Raw genomic sequence first — 18,505 nt, forward strand, 5'->3', positions numbered from 1 at the left:
TATGACAAATAAACCGGCCAGGGCCAGCAGCAGTAACAGCATGCTAACGACAGCAAGGTGAAGAGTCCACGAGCGATAGTCCGAGGAGACAAGAAGGAAATCGCTCAGACTGTCATGAAGGAGATGCAGCGCGCTGCGCAGAGCGCTGGTGAGCGAATCGCCGGCGACGCGGCTATCGCCACAACAGTCGTGCGACATGTGGCACTGTGTCGCTGTTCAACGTTAAAATAGTAGCATGCGCGACGTGATACGGCTCGATGCGACCCGCCAAATTCTCCGACGACTCCGATGCGGCTGATGCGTGCGAGATACACGCTGGGAGACGGGACCGAGGTCCCACGAACGAGCGAGCAAGCGAACGAGCGTGCGAGTGAGTACACAACGGTGAACGTCAAGCGGGTTTTCGCTTTCGACTGAAATCGAATGAGCTAAACCACACGGCCATCCACGGGAGCGCGTGTGGGTGCGTCGCCGCGTCGCGCCACAGCGCGCACGCGTGCGTGCACACTCGCGACGCGACAGAGTGCTGTTATGATGTATGTATGCGTTCGTTGTTGCTGCGATATAAGTACATACTATGGCACTATGCGAGTGATATCGTATCCAACCGACTAATGCTCCTAATGCTCCTTACATATTATCACATTAAAGAAAATATCGTTAAATACTTGTAAACGTAACAATATGTTTCTTCTTTAAACAATTATGAATATTTTATTATTTATTTTATTATATAAATATTAATATTTCGATATAATAAATAATATTGTGTAAGAGCAATATCCTCTCTTTCTCTTTCCCTCACATATACACATTCACTCTCGATCACTCGCTCACGTTCACTTACTCAGTTACTCACTTTATCAGTGTTGACAGTAATGATACCCGAAAGCAAAAAGAGAATAAGGAAGGACTATGCTCGGCATATAGATAGAGTAAGTTGAGCTCAACTCACAGAATGCGGATGAGATGGACGATTAAGTTACACGTGTGTCAGTTATCAATGACAGGTACAACGTGCTCACGTATCAACAGAACTCACGTGCATCGCTATATTTATTTTCGCTATAGTTATTATCGTCATCATCCAGATCATCCTCATTATTGGTGTTATTTTTATTGTTATTATTATTGTAATTAATTATGTCTTAAATATAATCAAGTAAATGCGAAAGGATAAATAAGTAAATTTATATTACAGACACATACGCATTATGCGATAAACGAAATTGTGTATAGTATAAAAATTAATTTTCATAAAAACATTTTATAAAACTACATAAATTAGAAACTGAAAAAATTAATAACACGGGACAACTTTCACGACCAAACATCAAAATAGGTGAGCCCGAAGGTTTTTGGTGTGAAAAACTGAAAAAACTATAATAGTAGCAGTTGCATTGAGACGAAACTTTCAAGTCTATTTGCAACTTCAAATACAAAGATGCAAATGTATGTGCATCAGCTCAAAGTCTCGAATGCACAAGCTAATGAGACATCCCGAGCAGCACGTATTAATTGACCAACAGTTGGTTGTAAATCGGAAGCATCGGCAGTTGGAAAGCAATGTTGAACCGACATTATTAAAATGCTTTTCTTTTTTATTATTTCATACGAATTAAATATTACAATTATGTATTTTACGTTTTCTTTTTATTTATTAGATAACAATGTATTCTGTAGTGCATTTTCCATTTTAATTGCACAGGAGAAAGTCAACAAGTTGAGAAAACAGCAGCAGTTGAAGAAAGACAGGTGAAATAATAGTAAAAAATATATATGAACTATTTTATAGTTGAAAGAATTGTGTATATTTTACATAAAATATTTCTACGTCAAACTAATTTTCCATAGGAACAAGAAGTTATGCTAAAATGAATAAATGCCAAGCATTTAGTGAAATATTGAGTTTATTAAAAACGTTAGTATGAGTTACAATACCATATTTTTTTTGAATATATTAGTACATAGAAAATAATAACAATTTTAACTGCAGCGTTTTTACAGTATAGCTTGTGATCCACGCCACGATGTGATAGTATGATGGCCCGTCGAATAATTATCTCCACCCTGAAATGTATAAATAAATCACGTTGCATTATTCATTTTACTATCTCTTATAAAAATCTATTCAATATATTTCTACGAATATCCATTTATAGGATGTCTGGTAAGGTGCTACCGCTCGTAGCCTATTGAATTGAATAAAAAGTCCTATATTGTTTCGCGACACAATAATTATCGACACGTAACGGTGTAAGTGTAACATTCTAGGCGCGACAATGGCCTAGAAAATATTCGAAAAGAATGTCAGCGACACGTTCTTCACACGAGCGTGTGAATGTTTACTATTTCATCACGTATACATATACATATAAATTCCATTATGATAAAACTTATGAAATTATATAGAATTTTGATTACATAATCAAAGTAATTATGTATTTTTTGATCGTAATCGTAGAAATTATATTATCATTAATTTCTATGCACGGATAAAAAATTCGGATTTTTCATACCTGTGTAAGCATTAGCAATTCATCCTGCGTATCAACAATTTTGACGGGAAACGGGGAACCCGGTACCAGAACACCGGCCCAACGAACCTCGACTCTATAGTCCCCGGGTTCTGTTGGGTCGTATCGACAGAGAATGATTCGGTCTTTTTGAGTTTCCCGTTGCATTTCCACTCTGAACGCCCCTTTAGGACCACGTACTCTTACCGTAAGCTGGCCAGCGCCAGCACCTCGTGTGTCGCAAATAAATCGCGACTGGAAAGTCGCCAATACACCGTGCTCGATCCCTGGCCCGTAAACGCGAACCTGGTATTTCAAACATTCGGTATATTTTAATAAAATTTGATTTATATGAATTAATATAGATTAATACTTTTAATTGTTACTCTTAATCGAAGTGTTTATCTTGATCTCTGATTCAAGAACGTATCACATTAAATGACATGAACGTTACATCGTTAAGTTAGAAAATTGAAAACATTGTTCACTTCTTAGAATTAACTGTTTCTGAAAAATTTCAATGTTCGAGCGTACCTTTGAAGCATCTGGAGCTCCAGAGACGCGTAATGTAAATGGAGAACCAGGTACATGTTCGCCAGCGTATTTAATTGTTAATGCATGCCGTCCCGCTTCCTGAGGCTTGACATTTAATGTGAAAGTAGCATCACCGTGATCGTACAGCTCGCAATACGCTACTTTGTGTGGCCCAACACAGTGCGCCGTTAACTCGCCTACAGGGTAGGTTTTTAATTTCAAAAATAATCTAATTAAAAAAGAAATAAAAAATAATCTTGCCAAATGTGAAAACAATATTCGTTACCTGGCCCAGCTCTTCTGGTATCGATAAAACTTCGAATCTCTTGCCCAACAATACCATGCTTTAGACCATCTCCGGAACAGACAACTCTCGAAGCATCAGCCGCGCTTGTGACATTGATTTGCAAAGGACAGCCCTTTAATTGCCTTCCGTTCCATGATACGGTCATCAAAAGCGGATCCGGTGTCAGTGGTATATAGCTTGCACGATAAACGCTGTCGCCTGTCAATGTTATCAATCACGTTATCAAGTAGGTAAAATCATATTTTTTTAGACACGTGTTTAGAAGATTACGATTCTTCTTACCTAGATGCTGCAATAAAACATTAAGCTCGTTGGTAGGCGAAAACAGTTGCACCTTTGGGATTCCGTTACCAGCTTGAGAACCGTCAATAGTAAAACTGACCTCCTCACCGCACTTGGCCGATGTCAATCCCCGTCCTTTCAATAGGACTCGACTTGTATCCTGTGTCGGTAGCTAGAAAACGCACAACGATAACTCGTGCGACACGTACTTGCAGCAAACGCAATAAAAAAAGAAGCAAGTTTGATTAATGAAAAACCTCCAAGTCTTGCACAACTGCGAGTTTCGGTGCGCCTGGAAACGGTGTACCATTAAATAATATCTCCAGGCGGTGTTCGCCACTGCTAATCTGCGGAGAGATGAGTCTCAGTTTGTTGTTAGATGTCATTTCGAAGATGAGAGGGTGATCGCCAACAGTTCCATTGATTTCGCCGGGTCCAGCGTCCGCGATATCAAAGCTAATCTTATTCGAAGGATGCAGCTTTAACCGGCCAATATCATCACATACAGCGGACCAGCCTCCTATAATCATGAACATATTATTGACTTTGAATATTTCTTTTATAATGTCAATTATTAGGAGTGTGATTTAGTTTTGAGGGTTTTGCAACAGATGGCTGTAGTGTCAGTTTGTTCCAATAGCTGTTTCCGATAACTGTTGTTTCTTACAGTCTTGACATTATCCATGACATTTAGTAGCATTATAGCAATAGATGCAATAACAGTCGTGTTTGTATCATCGTAAAAATGCAACTTCCGAAACAGCATTTTCGACATGCGTTGCTTTTGTTTTTTAATCAAAAGAAAACTGCGGTTGACGGTTATAGAATTTTTGTGGAAACTTATGGTGATTCTGCCCCATCAATTAAGACGTGTGAATACTGGTTTAGACGCTTTAAAAGTGGTGATACTGATGTGAAGGACAAAGAACGCTCGGGACAACCAAGAAAGCTTGAAAATGCAGATTTGCAAGCATTATTGGACGAAAATCCAACACAATCCACTTCAGAACTTGCCATAGCATTAAATGTTGATCGTACAACAGTTACGAAACATTTACATGAAATGGGAAAAATTCAGAAAGAAGGGAAATGGGTTCGACATGAATTATCGGAAAGTGCCATTGCGAACCGGTTGAACATTTGCATTTCGTTGATCGCCAGGCAAAAAAAGAAGAGTCTTTTGTCTCGGATTGTTACTGGGGATGAAAAGTGGATCTATTTTGATAATCCGAAACGCAGAAAATCATGGGTGGATCCAGGCGAACCATCAACATCCACTCCGAGACGCAATATTCACGGTTCAAAAGTAATGCTCTGTATTTGGTGGGATAGTGTACTATGAGCTGTTAAATCCGCATGAGACTGTCACGGCTGATCGTTATCGACACCAATTGTACAAGTTGAAGCAAGCATTGGACCAAAAACGACCACCAATTGCGAGTAAACGACGGAAAGTGATTCTTCTTTATGACAACGCTCGACCTGACGTTGTGTTATCAATGAAACAAACACTATTAGAGCTTGAATGGGAAGTCTTACCGCACCCCGCGTATTCTCCGGACATTGCTCCATGCGATTATTATTTGTTCCGGTCGATGCAACACGCTTTAGAGGATACACACTTTCATAATTTCGAAGAAGTGCGAAAATTCGTCGACGAATGGATCAACTCAAAAGAAGAGTCATTTTATCGTGGTGGAATCCATCTCTTGCCAGAAAGATGGGAAAAAGTGATAGAAAACGAAGGAAAATATTTTGATTAAGGTATTCATTCATTATCATATTTAAATACATGCGTTTTTGAGCAAAAAAAACCCTCAAAACTAAATCACACCCCTAATACTTACCGATGACACGAAGATTTCGCGTATCAATGATCTTCGGGTGCCACGGAGATCCAGGCAGCTGTTGTCCAGCACAGACGACTCTCACATCAAATACTCCGACTTCAGTTGGCACGTAGGATACGTTCCATGTAGCTGGATTAACACCAGCTTCAATAGTAGCCTTAGAAACGCTGTCCGGCCCATCCACCTGTAATGATCAAATTAAAAAATTCTACATTATACTCTATACGATTCGTTGTGCCGTATAAACAAATACCTGAATCGCAGGGGGACTTCTTGTGCCAGTGACGATAAAGTGCGCTGGTTTACCCACATGACCACTTAGCAAACCTTCACCCTTTGCACGAGCCTGTCCGGCTGCGTCAACGGTGCATACCAGAGGGCTTCCAGGTATTAAACAACCTCCTGTTGCCAACAAACAATGTCGAAATATAGAAATAAAAAAATACATACAAAAAGAATATAAGTAATGGAAAAATAATAAAAATCTTGTGCCGAAAGAACGACACAATTACCATAAGTGACGTTGATCATGTAAGTGCCGGGCACGCTGGGCGAAAACTCAATCATTTCCGCACCGTCGTTGAGTGGAGTCACTTGCAATGGGATTTCCTGACTCGATGGACTCGTCGCTATTACATCCAGATCAGCTATGCCAGCATCAGCTTTCATTACTGCAACGATCAATCGATAATTGTGATAATTGCGATAATTTCTGTATAATTTCTATTTAGGTTTATTAGCGTTTTACCGCTGGTTTAATAATACGATCACGCTTTTTCAACGGTATCGTGCGATGTTTTTCGCGACGAGACGGCGTGAACGAGACTATTTGAAAGTGGTTTCCGTTTGTTGAGCTGTTTGATGCAATTACATTCTCAATGCGGCCTTGAAACGTATTATAGTGTACTAGAAAACGCTTGCTAACGCTTTCTCCTGCCTGTACGTACACGGTATACGTACATTTACATAAGCACAAGATGCAATGCGTGAGATACATTCACACCTAGGATAGGCGTGGTATTATACGTCATCAGCACGTTTTACTCTTGCTAGATAAATCGATTTCGATCTCGATCACCTCGATACTTTCTTCGTACGTGAAAACGTGATCTTATTACTACTCACATTTGAATGCGATGTGATCATGAACTGAAATTGTCGTGGGACCCAGCTCTTGAAGTTTCACTTTGGAGGCATCAAACGCTTGGCAGAAAAACGGTGAGCCCAATACCGGCTTCGCTCCATGCAATACGTCGATTTTGTATGTGCCTTCGCGAAACAAAAGTTTCATTTTCAACCATTCTATGTGCAACGGAGGCTATATTCCATCTTACCAATGTTATTTGTTGTAAATTCAGCGAGCAGATTGCCATCACGATGCTGGTAACAACGTACAGGTACGGCGTTACCCTGTGGCCCGCTAATGACAACGTCGAATTCTTTACCGGGACGTCCAAGTGTTTCGATTGTAAAAGACGTCACTTTCCCGACACACGACTGATATAGACCTAATCCCGTTGCTGTCACTTCCCGTCCTCCGGTTGGTCCACGTACCGTCACATCCAATGGACTCCCTGTAAACATGTATGTGTATTCTTACGCTAAATTAACGTATATCAAGATATAATTCTTTCAGTATTCCTCAGGTTAATTTCTTCTTCCAAAAGTTTTTTTAGCCATTAGTATCTATAGGTAAAAAATTGATAAAACACATAAAATTTTATAGTTGTATGCTATATTAGATACCAGGAATGTGGACTTCATTGTATTTTATGTGAACTCTGTGAGGTGCGGCACGCGTGGGATGAAACACGATTTCATAGACACCTTTCTCTCCCTCCCTCACTAAGCTATCTACGTCCGCGCCACCAGCGCGTACGTTAACCGATAACTTTCCGGGACCAGCCTCTTTCGGTACGATGACTACAAACGACAACAAGAAATAAATCAAACGTTATTTACATTTGTAATATAAATAACTTATATCTTATGCAAATTATTTAATACAGTGACAATCATCAAGCAAAATTACCAAAAATAGTTCCAGGTCGATGACAAACCGCGTCCGCTATTTCCTTCATACAAATTTTGCTGGGATCGAAAGTTTGAAGAGTCTGCGAATTAACTAATTTATGTCCATCATTAAATATTATACTATACGTTCCCACTTGTCGTGTTCGAATTTCCACGCGATATAAACTGGAAGACAGTTTTGTTAACGTGCATGGAATAATTATTCCATCCGGACCTGAAAGAATGCAAAACATTAATAACCAAGGCAAATTTTCTTTCAAGCTCGCTCACATTTAAATTAATTTTATTCAACTTGGCATATTTGGCCGCCGACTATGTGCTTTTACGTTATGTTTTTTTCCGTTTTTATTCGATATTAAATTTATTTAATGTCATTAATTAATTGCTACTTTAGTATAGATATCATATAATTATTATTCCAACATATTCATTTAATATTAAATATTATACATCAGAGGTGACTGAGTTTTTAGCGGTATTTGACAAAAATGTAAATGATTCTTATCTTAGAAGGCGATACCAGATCTTAAAGTTGCGGATTACGGCGATCGATCAGTGGACGTCTATTGCCAATTCGCATGATTTTTCGTACCATAATATTTCTATATCCATTTTCATGTAAATTACTTTCTGTTTTAAATTTCCATTTTAATTTACCGTATGAAATCATCTCTTTTATTGGGGGACCAATTAATATACGCCGAAAATGGGAATTACCCTCTATTTTCAATAGAGCCAACCGAGATATACAGGAAACGAGAATCATAATTTATTAGTATTTTTAAAACTAATAATTACCAGTAACTTCTGCTGCTACAGGCCCGCTCAAATCAGACATATCCAGATCTATGTAAGCTGTGTTGCCCACTCGAACCATCAACGGATTATGCAACATGCCACTAACAACGGGACATTTAAAGGGACTTCCTAATGTGAGCAAATTAGCATAATGTCAACCTCTTTAATCTTTTCCAAGTCAAATTGATGATACCGTTTACAAACCTGGCACGTTGTCGTCATTAAAACTGATATTAACATAGTGCGCACTCGTTATTTGTGGTACGAACGTGACGTCGTACAATCCACGAGCGCAAGCTACGACCTCGGCTTTAACGGTGTTGTTCTCCGTGCTTACTACCAGCTCGAGCGTTCCTTCACCAGCTTCCGCAGCGTCGACGGTAAACGTGGTTGCCTGGCCCAGCAACGCTTCCGTAAGACCAGACACGTGTACCTATAAGCATTAGGATAGTTTAACAAATATCAAAAAGTTATAGGCTACGTTCTAGTTATTTGCTGAACACTTACTTTAGTTACATCATAAATGTTACAAGCGAACGGAGAGCCTTTGATCGGTTCACCGTCCACTAGAACGCTGATATTGTGTCTGCCAACTTCCGTCGGCATAAAGTTCACATTGTATTTGCCGTCGATGGGCTCGATCGTGATGGGCAAAGCGATTCCCGATGGTGGAGTCACGATGATATCGCAATTCGTGGACGAAGTTTGCGGGTCCACGGTAAACGATATCACCCGTTTTACAGCACCCATCTTCAAATTGTGGCCAGAAACCGTCGCTTGACCCGCGCCTATCACCTTACAGCTAAATGGTGAACCTAGACAGAATTTATTTAGACAGAATGTCAATATAAGTCGGATAAGTTTTCAGCAGGATTCAATCGAATATACTATCTCTTTCTACCTGGTACCGGTTCTCCATTGAAGCGAACGCTGAGGCTGTGCACCGCAGCTTCTTGCGGTTTGAAATTCACTCTGAATTTTGCGTTGCCCTCGCTCTGTACGTAATTCGGTACGTTCTTGCCATTCACCGCGACTATAATTTCCAGATTTCCTGCTCCAGCTTGACTGGCGTTAACTAAAAAAAGTTATGAAAGACATTGTACATTCCATAAACATGTCAACTTGTTGCATTATATATTATAAAGAAAGTGATCTTACTGCTGAAGAATACTGATTTTCCGACAACTCCGCTATTTATATCCGTCACCTTGACTTTATCGGCATTATAAGCTTTGACGAGAAACGGGCTACCTTCCACGTGTGATCCATTGAGCTTTACTTCGACGCTGTGATCGCCTATATATCGCAAAGATCGTTTAATTAAAATTAATATAATCTTACAATTTTATGTTTGAATTATTTGAAATTCATTTCTTGAATTTTATGAATTTTAAAATACATACCGACATCCTTCGGAGTAAAACCAGCTGTATAGGTGCCGTGACTATTTTGCTTAACGTGTACAGGCAAACTCTCTCTAGTTGGTGAGAGCACTTCGACAACGGGCATGCCAAGAGATGCATCAGCCTCTATCGTGAAGGTCGCGATACGATTCACCGAAACTTTCTCGAGTCCCTCGGTTATCAGCACTTTCGCCGTATCACTAACCTAAATAATTAAAATAGAATTGTAGTATTATTGGATTGACTGGAAAGTCCATGCCAACCTCCTTACAACTAGTGGAAGGATCGTTTCGATCTTGTAAATTGAGTGGAATTGAGTATTTATAAAAAAATACATGCCACGTATGTTGAAGAATGTTTTAACACATTCAAAACTGATTCTTCATATTTCAGTATTAGACTACTGAGTAAGTTGTAATATATAAGTTGCAATCTATACATATAAAATCCCTATTCTGTCTGTCGTTGAATTGATCGGGTACTTCCCGACACGCTAGAAACACCAAATTTCGCATGGTGATAGGGGTTCACCCCCCAGGTAATGGGAAAATTCTTGAAATCTTTAATTTCAACAATGATAACGCCTGGCGTAGACAGGCGTTTCCGTAGTATACAATAAAATGTCGAGTACCTGACAGCTAAATGGACTTCCAGGCACGTCTTCTCCATTGAATCGCAAGTCCACGGTATGCACAATTGATTCGCGGGGTGTGAACGAGATCGCGTACGTGTGGGGACCCTGCGCCTGTGCCGATGTTGGTACCCGTCCACCATTTACGGTGACTTCTAAATTTCCTGGTCCTGCTTGACTAGTCTCCACTGTAAATGAGAAAATAGACTTATGAAGACTTGGGAAATTGATTTTACAGTGATGCGTGTGACGTGAAAACATACCCAAGAAAGTTACCGGCATCCCGATGACACCTCGCTTAGCATCCTTCACCTTTATCGCGGCGACATCATATACCTTGCAACTGAATGGACTGCCAACTACCGGAACGTTCCGGTGACTCACCGATATTCGGTGTTCACCGACGACTCTCGGCGTAAACGCCACGCTGCATGTAGTATCTTTGTTGTCAGTGACTTGAGCAGGTACGGCCTGTCCGTTGGGCCCTATCAAGTCCGGCGGGTTAGTTGTTTAATATCAATTTAGACAGCTGCGTCTACTTGGGGTAGTGGACTGTAGCAAAGGATGTCGCGCACGTCCGATTTTGCTTTCGATAATTGTTATTATGTAAACTTGCATTAAGCAATGTTAAAGAGAGTCGATTGCACGTGAGTGACTACGAATAATTGTTACTGTAACTAATAGGAGAAAGCCGCATCTCTGGTACTTTTAGTTCACTTTAGTCTAGCTTGCGTTTAAACGCAAAATAGAGCTAATATCAGATTATCTGTTAATTCGAATTTAAAGCATGTTTAAAAGAGCAGAACAATCGATATATCGAGCAAAGATACATTAAGAAATTAAGTATCAAAATAAATGTTGTTAGCTATCTAACTACCGTAACGACATCATTCTCTCGCGAGACTAAACATAATGTAAATGCATACTGTAATGTTACATTAAACAAATATTATATCGTTGGACACATATTATCACGTCAAGAAATAATTATGTACAACTTAAAGTATAACTGTGTAACACCATAAAAATAACTTTGACGTGCCAGTCAGAGATATTTTGCGTGCACACAAGGAAAGTGAGAGTACAAGTATCAATAAGAAATATCAGATGCGTAACTTCCACCGTTCTCTCATAATTAATAATTGAAGAAAATTAATAATGAATAGAATAAATAAAAGTTAAGCACTTAATAATTTCAAGTGAAGTAAAAAAATCACCAGCCAAAGAATTGTGTAATTGGAGGAAAGGTAATACAATTAGACAATCCTTATGCAAGAGTCTCGGAAGATTAAGTTAGGAACCCACCACCGTACGTGTATTTCGTTATAGTCCATAAGTTAAGATAAGAGTGAAATTAGTTTTTGAGAAGTCTAGTAATGTCGTAGTCTGAAAGCTGGCCGACCTGCAACAGAGAGAGAGAAAGAGAATTGTTCTCAAGCCACAGATTAACAAGGATAGATCCTGTACAATCTCTAGGACTATTACATCGACGTACATGATCTTACGAGCAAAATGGGAAATACTTCCCAATGTTAACTACAAAGTGAATTAACACAAGAATGTTTCTGTGCTTTTCTTTAGTGACACAATATACACACACATTGCATTGAACATGAATAAAGTCTATGTGCGTTAACAATCTATGTGCATTAACAATCTATGTTAACAATTTATATACTTGTAACTATCACAGTATATTATACTTCTTAACATGTTAACTACTAATCTAATCTTTCTATGTTCTAATGAAGATTATTACATATATTATAACTAAAATACACTATGTAGTAACTATATAGTATATTCCCAGCAAACACAAAGTAACATGTATATACATGTTAGTTATAATTTCCCACTCATTAATATAAATACAACATAACATACGTGTTATGTAACAATTACATCGTTGAGTGGGAAATTATAACTAACATGTATATTACTGTTACTTTGTGTTTGCTGGGTTATAACTTATAACGTGTTGCTAGAATCAATTTAAGTAGAAAACAAACTATACGTGCTAACAAACGAACGGAGTTTATGTGGCGATGTATCGATATTTACCTTCAACATTAACTTCTAAATCCTCCAAGCTACCGGCAACGTTACTGACGGTCAGATAACTTTGCCGTCCTAATCCAGCGCTGCTCAATGCCTGGCCACTCACAGTTACGTGGCTATCACCACCGACTCGTGTCATTATAGGACATCCTGGCACGGTTTTCTTATTAAAGGCTATATTGATAACGTGCTCGCACGCTTCAAACGGTACGAAACTGACGGAAAATCGTGCATTTCCCTGTGGTGTTACTTGCGTTGGTATATTTTGACCGCGAGCCGATATCGTGATCTCTAAATTTCCTTCACCGGCTTGACTCGCGTCGACTATTGACAAGAAGATCAAAGTAACGTTTACATTTAATCTCCTTTAACCTTAATATTTAATACGCTATTACGTACCAGTAAAATGGATTGGTTGGCCGACGCTGCCTCGAGCTACAGACCCGATCAGCACTTTATCCGCGTTGAACGCCTTGGCTAAAAACGGCGTGCCATTTACAGGATAGCCATTGTATTCCACGCTAATTGAATGTACACCCACGTCCCTCGGTATAAACTCTGCGGTAAAACCGCTGCTTATGTCACCAGTAACTTTAACTGGCAATTCACTATTCGGTCCTAAAATGCAATTGAAATGATTTTCAAAATCTGCGAGGATGATTCAAAAATTATCAAACATGCACTTAAGAGATATCATTTCATTTTATTTTATTTATTTATGTTTAACGCAATAACTCACCTCTTACAGAAACCGCGAGTTCTGCACTGCCGCTTCCGTCAACTCCCATATGAAAGCTGGCAGGCTCATCAACTGGTATTAATTCCAAGTGATTCAAGCCGAGTGTAACTCTGCTCGTATCGGACACGTTGCAGACAAAGGGACATCCGCGTACTGCTTCTCCGTTGAATTTTATGTCAATGTAATGAGGTTTAGCGACTTCGGGAGTAAAAGACACGAGACAACGACCACCACCTACTACTTGCACATGATTCGGTACTTCTCCTTCGTTTATGGAAATCTCTAGTTGGCCTTCTCCAGCAGCGCTGGCATCCACTATGACAGATGTTACAAAAATATTTAGCTTGACAATTAAACTTGTTCAAATTTCTCTCGAAAAAAGAATATATAATTTTATTAAAGAAGTTTCTTATATCGTAAAATCCACAAAAGAGGCCAAGATGTATATTTTTTAAGAGATTTACAATGTATAAGCTCTTATCAGGTCCATTAGTTACCTCTAAACTGACAAGCATGACCAACTACGGCGCTAGGTACGTCAGTAACTTGGATCAGACTGCTATTGTATACTTTGGCGACAAGAGGTCCTGCCGGTAGCTTTTGTCCTGCAATGCTCACTTCCACGAGGTGACTGCCCACTTCGGTTGGTGTGAATTCAACACGGAACTCGCCAGATCGACCCAATTCCTCGTCAATTTTTGCAGGAATGTGCTTCTTTGAAGGTGCTGCGATTTGTCAATGTACGTATTTGATCAGAGATACATTTGTGGCACTTATGCTTTCATAGAAGCTCATAAAAAAAAACGAATTAAAACTCACTTATGATTTGAACATCGATCTCACTAATGTTGAAACCTAACGCTGACAATTCAAAGACAGCAGGACTGCCGGCAGGAACCAATCTGATGGAATCACCGATCACTGACATCTTGGGTACAGGCATGATGCCAACTCGCCAAGGTGATCCTGTCAATTTATCATGTAAAATAGACACAGCACAATTAAAGTACCAATAATTAATAAACTAAAATCCTATTGGTTCAATAGTAGTAGTAATTTCTAGGTACGAGAAATGCTGCACGTTTATAAATATCTATCATAATATATATATAAGTTATCGCGTATAGTACTATTCTGCTGCAAATTATAGTTTCTGATCATATTAATCATAATTTTAGCCATTATTAAATTTTTTTGATGCATCTGTGCATTTACATTTTCCATTAAATGACTGCAGGTTTACAATATTCTTGTCAGAGAAAGAGAAAAAGAAGGAAATAGAAGGAGAGATGAATATTGATTTATCGATCAATTAAATCGAACATCAATAATCAATCGATTAAGATATCAATGGAGGTGTTCACGCAAACAGTTTCGCTTCCGAGAGAATTTTGTGCGTAAACAACATTACAACACTCGTCCCTGCACCGCTCGTTGGTAAATACCGTTACACAGTTCGTCCGATTATAACAGTATCCGTAACCGATATAGGCCGTCAGTCGCAATTGCGGCCGTTTTGATTCGAATTCCAGACTCGGTCGGAAGTGTAACGTGACATACCAGTCGAGTTCAAGTATCGCCTAACCTTTCTGCCACACGCTCGACGAACGCGCTGTCAAACCAGCTCCGAAAGGAAAAATACTTGTCTGCTAGAAATTATTAATCTTTCGCGAAGAAGCGTGTCGTTGATGCGAAAGAAACGCATCTCGGCGATTGAAGCCGAAGCAACGTCTTGAGAGGAGAAAGTTTAATTCTATGTGCAGACACGAAAAGAGAGACTTGGCTTGGCGCGACATCACCGAGTTCCTGTCATCGAGAACAATCGCATAGAAATTATATTATCGCGTGACCAGCGACACTACAAACTAAACGCGCGAAAGCGATCGCTAATTACCTAGGCAATTCACAGGAGAAAAAGGAGAAACCTGAAAAAACGCCCGAGGGGCAACCTAGATCAAAGAGAAAAAAGGAAAGAAAAGGGTGGATCGCGGATTAATCTCGCGATTAACGAGCGCGTATGAACGGGACACTTTACTCTTCGTTTTCACCAACTCCGGGATTCTACGATCGAACGAACGAACGGTATCGGTCACTCGACACTGCACGGCCACTGAAAACCACTTGGCTTACTCGCTGCGAACAACAACGGTCGCAACGTCGCTGCAGTTTCTCGCAGCTGCATCACGCGGAACGCACGGGAAGACACTTGTGGGGCCCGTGGAATCTCGCAAGACACACCCACATGACATACACAGTGCGAGCGCACAGTGCGATCAACCACAAGATCGCGAGAAAAAGATCGAACGAAGTCTTGAAGAGAGCAACCGAATTTACGTGGTTTGACACTGCGCGAATAATTCCAAGTCGACCATGCTAAACGACGATGGAATAAGCGTACGTGCCGCACCGCTGGCACCGCGGACCGCTACCGCTCGAACTGGGACTGGAACTCTGGAACTCAGAACTCGGCTCAGGGCCGTATGCTTTATGGCGCGCACTCGCGTACTCGATTCCCTCGATTGCCAATATCTGCGATGGGTTTCGACAGCAATAATAATAGCAGACTCTCAAATACGCTTGACTCATACTAGTATATCTAATACATAGCTAATGTTGTGATGGAGCAAAGCTAAACTCTCAAGTTTCAAGTTTTTCTTATAAATATAAGACTAAATTAAATAGAAGTAAAAATTCATTTCTACACAAGTTTATTTTTACATTGAGATTTTTTGTTTCGACGGCTGTAAATCCAATGGACATAAGTATTAATGAATTCTGTCTATTACGTAATTTTACAAATTATTTCTTTGAGTATTGATTTTTTTAAAGATTTTGTTCGAACTTTTTAATGTAAGATGTCAAAATCTCTTCTAGAAAATCTAATCTTTTTTAATAATAATAATTCACAATATGTAACAAAGTATGCCATTATCTTAACAAATATACACATTATCGTTAGTTCATATTTGTAATATTTATACAGTGACAGTAGGTTGTCTGAAAAATAGATAGAGCTGAATTTTTGGCAGCCGAAACTCTTTACCGTGGCAAGACAATTCTCTGCGAAGAAAAATTCACTAATACTTGGAAAAAGTCACAGCGGAGAATTGCGATTCTGCCAAGATCGAACTTGAAATCCCAACATTACGAGTCAAGCTATTAGCGTCTGCTGCCATTCGTAGCTTACGTTATTACTGTCACTGTATTGTCTGATTAGCAAGCAGACAAATTGCGATTCCGAAGAGATGATGGTCCTATTCAGTTTGGTAAACCGACTAAGGATGATCGAGCGGCCACATCTCCGAGAACTTTCCCATAAATAACATAATCTAGCACATTCCGAAAAAGATATAAACATTAATTATTTTTTGTTTTAATTTTTTGTATTCAAAATACCCCTCTTAACTCAATAAAACGCTAAAAGCGATCAACATTTTCAAAGCAGTGTCATTGTATTCTGTTTTCGATATCATTTCCAAGATCGCGGTCGAAGCCCTTTGGATATCTTGAATGGTGTCATAACTCTTTCCTTTCATCGTCAACCTGAATTTTGAGAATAGCCACACGAAGTCAAATCAAGTGAATATACATTGAAAACTGATGAAAACTCATATCAATAAAAAATAAGTTAATTGTATTAATATAAAAAGATTTTGCTATTTGTAAACGCAGAGAGAGAGAGAGAGAGAGAGAGAGAAATTATTCTCTTTTCGTTTGTACAATATTACTAATTACGAGACACCTTGTATATCTATTCATTCATAACCAAATACGTCTACGCGCCAACACAAGCGTCACAACCGCGCCTACATGCGTGCGCAATCGTATATACGATATTTGTTACGCACAACGTCTATTGTGGATGCAAGAGAAATATTGAATATACAAGATACAAAAAGTGTTCAGAAGTATAAGAGAGAGAATTTGTACTCCTTTCTTTTCTTCTTATTTTTCTTTTTTTCTTTTGTGCGTCGACAGACGCAAAAAAGGTCAACTAATAATCTAATAACATACACACAACGTAAATATATATTATCGCAATAAATTGTAATGTAAGGTAATATATTATTTTTTATATTCTTATTATAACGTACACGTTATGTTCCACATACTCATAATGTCTCACTCATGTAATAATTTATGTTATAAAGAATAATTATTGTAACTCTCTCTCTCTCTCTCTCTCTCTCTAATGTTATGTAATTAAGGTGTAACATTTGTTGTATTACATGTTACTTCCATGTTGTATAACTGTTATAACGTGTATTTGATGGGAACAAGAGCGTTATTACTTCGCTACGCGAATACGTACATATAGTTACAATTGCAAAAAAGTTATATTGTATATCTATAAATAATGTTATTTACACATGTACAGTAGCGTAGCAGAGTTACATATCTCCAAGTCTTTCTATAGACAATACCTTTAAGGTATTTCCATTGTTCAATTTTTATCGATGCTTTAATAATTAATATTAATAATTATTAAATTGATTATATAAGGGTAGATATAACCAATGTTAATCAACCAGACTTAAACAGTGTTGCAATATAATTAACTATTTTCAACTGAAATAGTCTCATTCTCAGCATGCTCTTATGAGGCCAGTTGTTCGCGTACAACGTTTTCTACCGTCTAGATATGTAATACGTGTTACTTAAATGATGTGAGAGACACTCGCGCGTGATTTAACATTGTGAATCACGATACACGGTCTAGCACATTGTGACTATTACCAACGATGGAGGTAGTAATGGAAAAATTCATTCAGGAAACCAAAGGAAACGATAACGTCGCATATGGGTCAGTAGGACATCACATGATTGCGTGAAATCGCAAGGCAATGACCTGTTCGACCTGACCCGCTGACTTAAAGACATGCTTGCTTCTCTCACACGTCTAGGACGTGGATGAATCCGATCAATCGTCTATGTATACGTGGTCTATGACGAGACTATTGCTTTGATTTTTCATCTGATGAAAAAGTATGCAAAGCATGAAAATTAATGAAAAACTTTTAAAGGTACCACTGCAGAAAAGAACGAAATTACGTGCATTGTATAATATATTGAACAATTTCAGAGGAAAAAATGTTTCTCTTTAAGATTCTAAAACTTTTGAAGTAACAATTTTAAAGATATATACACAGGAATACTCGAATGAAAACGATATATTTATATAAAATGTGATTTTTTTTTGAAATATTGATTTTCGATTGTTGAGGCTTTATTTGTACTCGTAAGCAACATTTTGATGGTAAATGTGCATTGCAGCTTTCTTAAGGGTGATTTAGAAATTTTTTATCTTCATCGATATATAATGCGTGCTTAAAATTGTCTTACTTAAATTTCG

General features: G+C 38.7%; 2 protein-coding genes and 1 long non-coding RNA gene across 14 annotated transcripts in view; 1 reads left to right on the plus strand and 2 right to left on the minus strand.

The window, feature by feature from the left end:
• LOC105280205 (solute carrier organic anion transporter family member 3A1) overlaps positions 1–845 on the minus strand; it is a 93,987-nt gene extending 93,142 nt beyond the window's left edge. Inside the window, exon 1 of the mRNA XM_011340530.3 lies at positions 1–845. The gene's annotated coding sequence lies outside the window, so the exon portion shown is untranslated.
• On the plus strand, positions 445–1,975 carry LOC113562168. 3 transcript variants are annotated; one of them, XR_003406698.1, is made up of 5 exons: positions 447–536; positions 868–1,010; positions 1,202–1,342; positions 1,665–1,755; positions 1,855–1,975. It is a non-coding gene; the product is annotated as an uncharacterized LOC113562168 (long non-coding RNA). The 3 variants fall into 3 exon arrangements; XR_003406699.1 differs by having other exon boundaries at positions 445–536; positions 877–1,010; positions 1,202–1,755; XR_003406697.1 differs by having other exon boundaries at positions 1,202–1,755.
• The window catches only part of LOC105280206 (filamin-A), a 27,459-nt gene continuing 10,850 nt past the window's right edge, over positions 1,897–18,505 (minus strand). For 3 of the 10 annotated variants that reach the window (XM_011340534.3, XM_026970577.1, XM_026970576.1), the window contains exons 15-40: positions 13,972–14,118; positions 13,650–13,877; positions 13,153–13,467; positions 12,813–13,031; positions 12,417–12,737; positions 10,619–10,840; positions 10,356–10,543; positions 9,725–9,929; positions 9,480–9,617; positions 9,223–9,396; positions 8,829–9,136; positions 8,526–8,754; positions 8,322–8,450; positions 7,522–7,737; positions 7,236–7,412; positions 6,824–7,063; positions 6,615–6,758; positions 6,002–6,160; positions 5,743–5,891; positions 5,487–5,673; positions 3,897–4,159; positions 3,640–3,811; positions 3,337–3,555; positions 3,051–3,247; positions 2,520–2,822; positions 1,897–2,070 (exon numbers count right to left, since the gene is read on the minus strand). In XM_011340534.3, the coding sequence (XP_011338836.2) occupies positions 2,002–2,070; positions 2,520–2,822; positions 3,051–3,247; positions 3,337–3,555; positions 3,640–3,811; positions 3,897–4,159; positions 5,487–5,673; positions 5,743–5,891; positions 6,002–6,160; positions 6,615–6,758; positions 6,824–7,063; positions 7,236–7,412; positions 7,522–7,737; positions 8,322–8,450; positions 8,526–8,754; positions 8,829–9,136; positions 9,223–9,396; positions 9,480–9,617; positions 9,725–9,929; positions 10,356–10,543; positions 10,619–10,840; positions 12,417–12,737; positions 12,813–13,031; positions 13,153–13,467; positions 13,650–13,877; positions 13,972–14,118 (5,318 nt within the window). In that variant the 3' untranslated portion in view covers positions 1,897–2,001. Of the gene's footprint in view, positions 2,071–2,519; positions 2,823–3,050; positions 3,248–3,336; positions 3,556–3,639; positions 3,812–3,896; positions 4,160–5,486; positions 5,674–5,742; positions 5,892–6,001; positions 6,161–6,614; positions 6,759–6,823; positions 7,064–7,235; positions 7,413–7,521; positions 7,738–8,321; positions 8,451–8,525; positions 8,755–8,828; positions 9,137–9,222; positions 9,397–9,479; positions 9,618–9,724; positions 9,930–10,355; positions 10,544–10,618; positions 10,841–11,568; positions 11,758–12,416; positions 12,738–12,812; positions 13,032–13,152; positions 13,468–13,649; positions 13,878–13,971; positions 14,119–14,737; positions 18,421–18,505 lie in introns of those variants that run through there. The other 7 variants (XM_026970582.1, XM_026970580.1, XM_026970581.1 and 4 more) reach the window with 7 other exon arrangements.

Source organism: Ooceraea biroi, chromosome 6 (genome assembly GCF_003672135.1).
Source record: "Ooceraea biroi isolate clonal line C1 chromosome 6, Obir_v5.4, whole genome shotgun sequence".
NCBI classification, from domain to species: domain Eukaryota; kingdom Metazoa; phylum Arthropoda; class Insecta; order Hymenoptera; family Formicidae; genus Ooceraea; species Ooceraea biroi.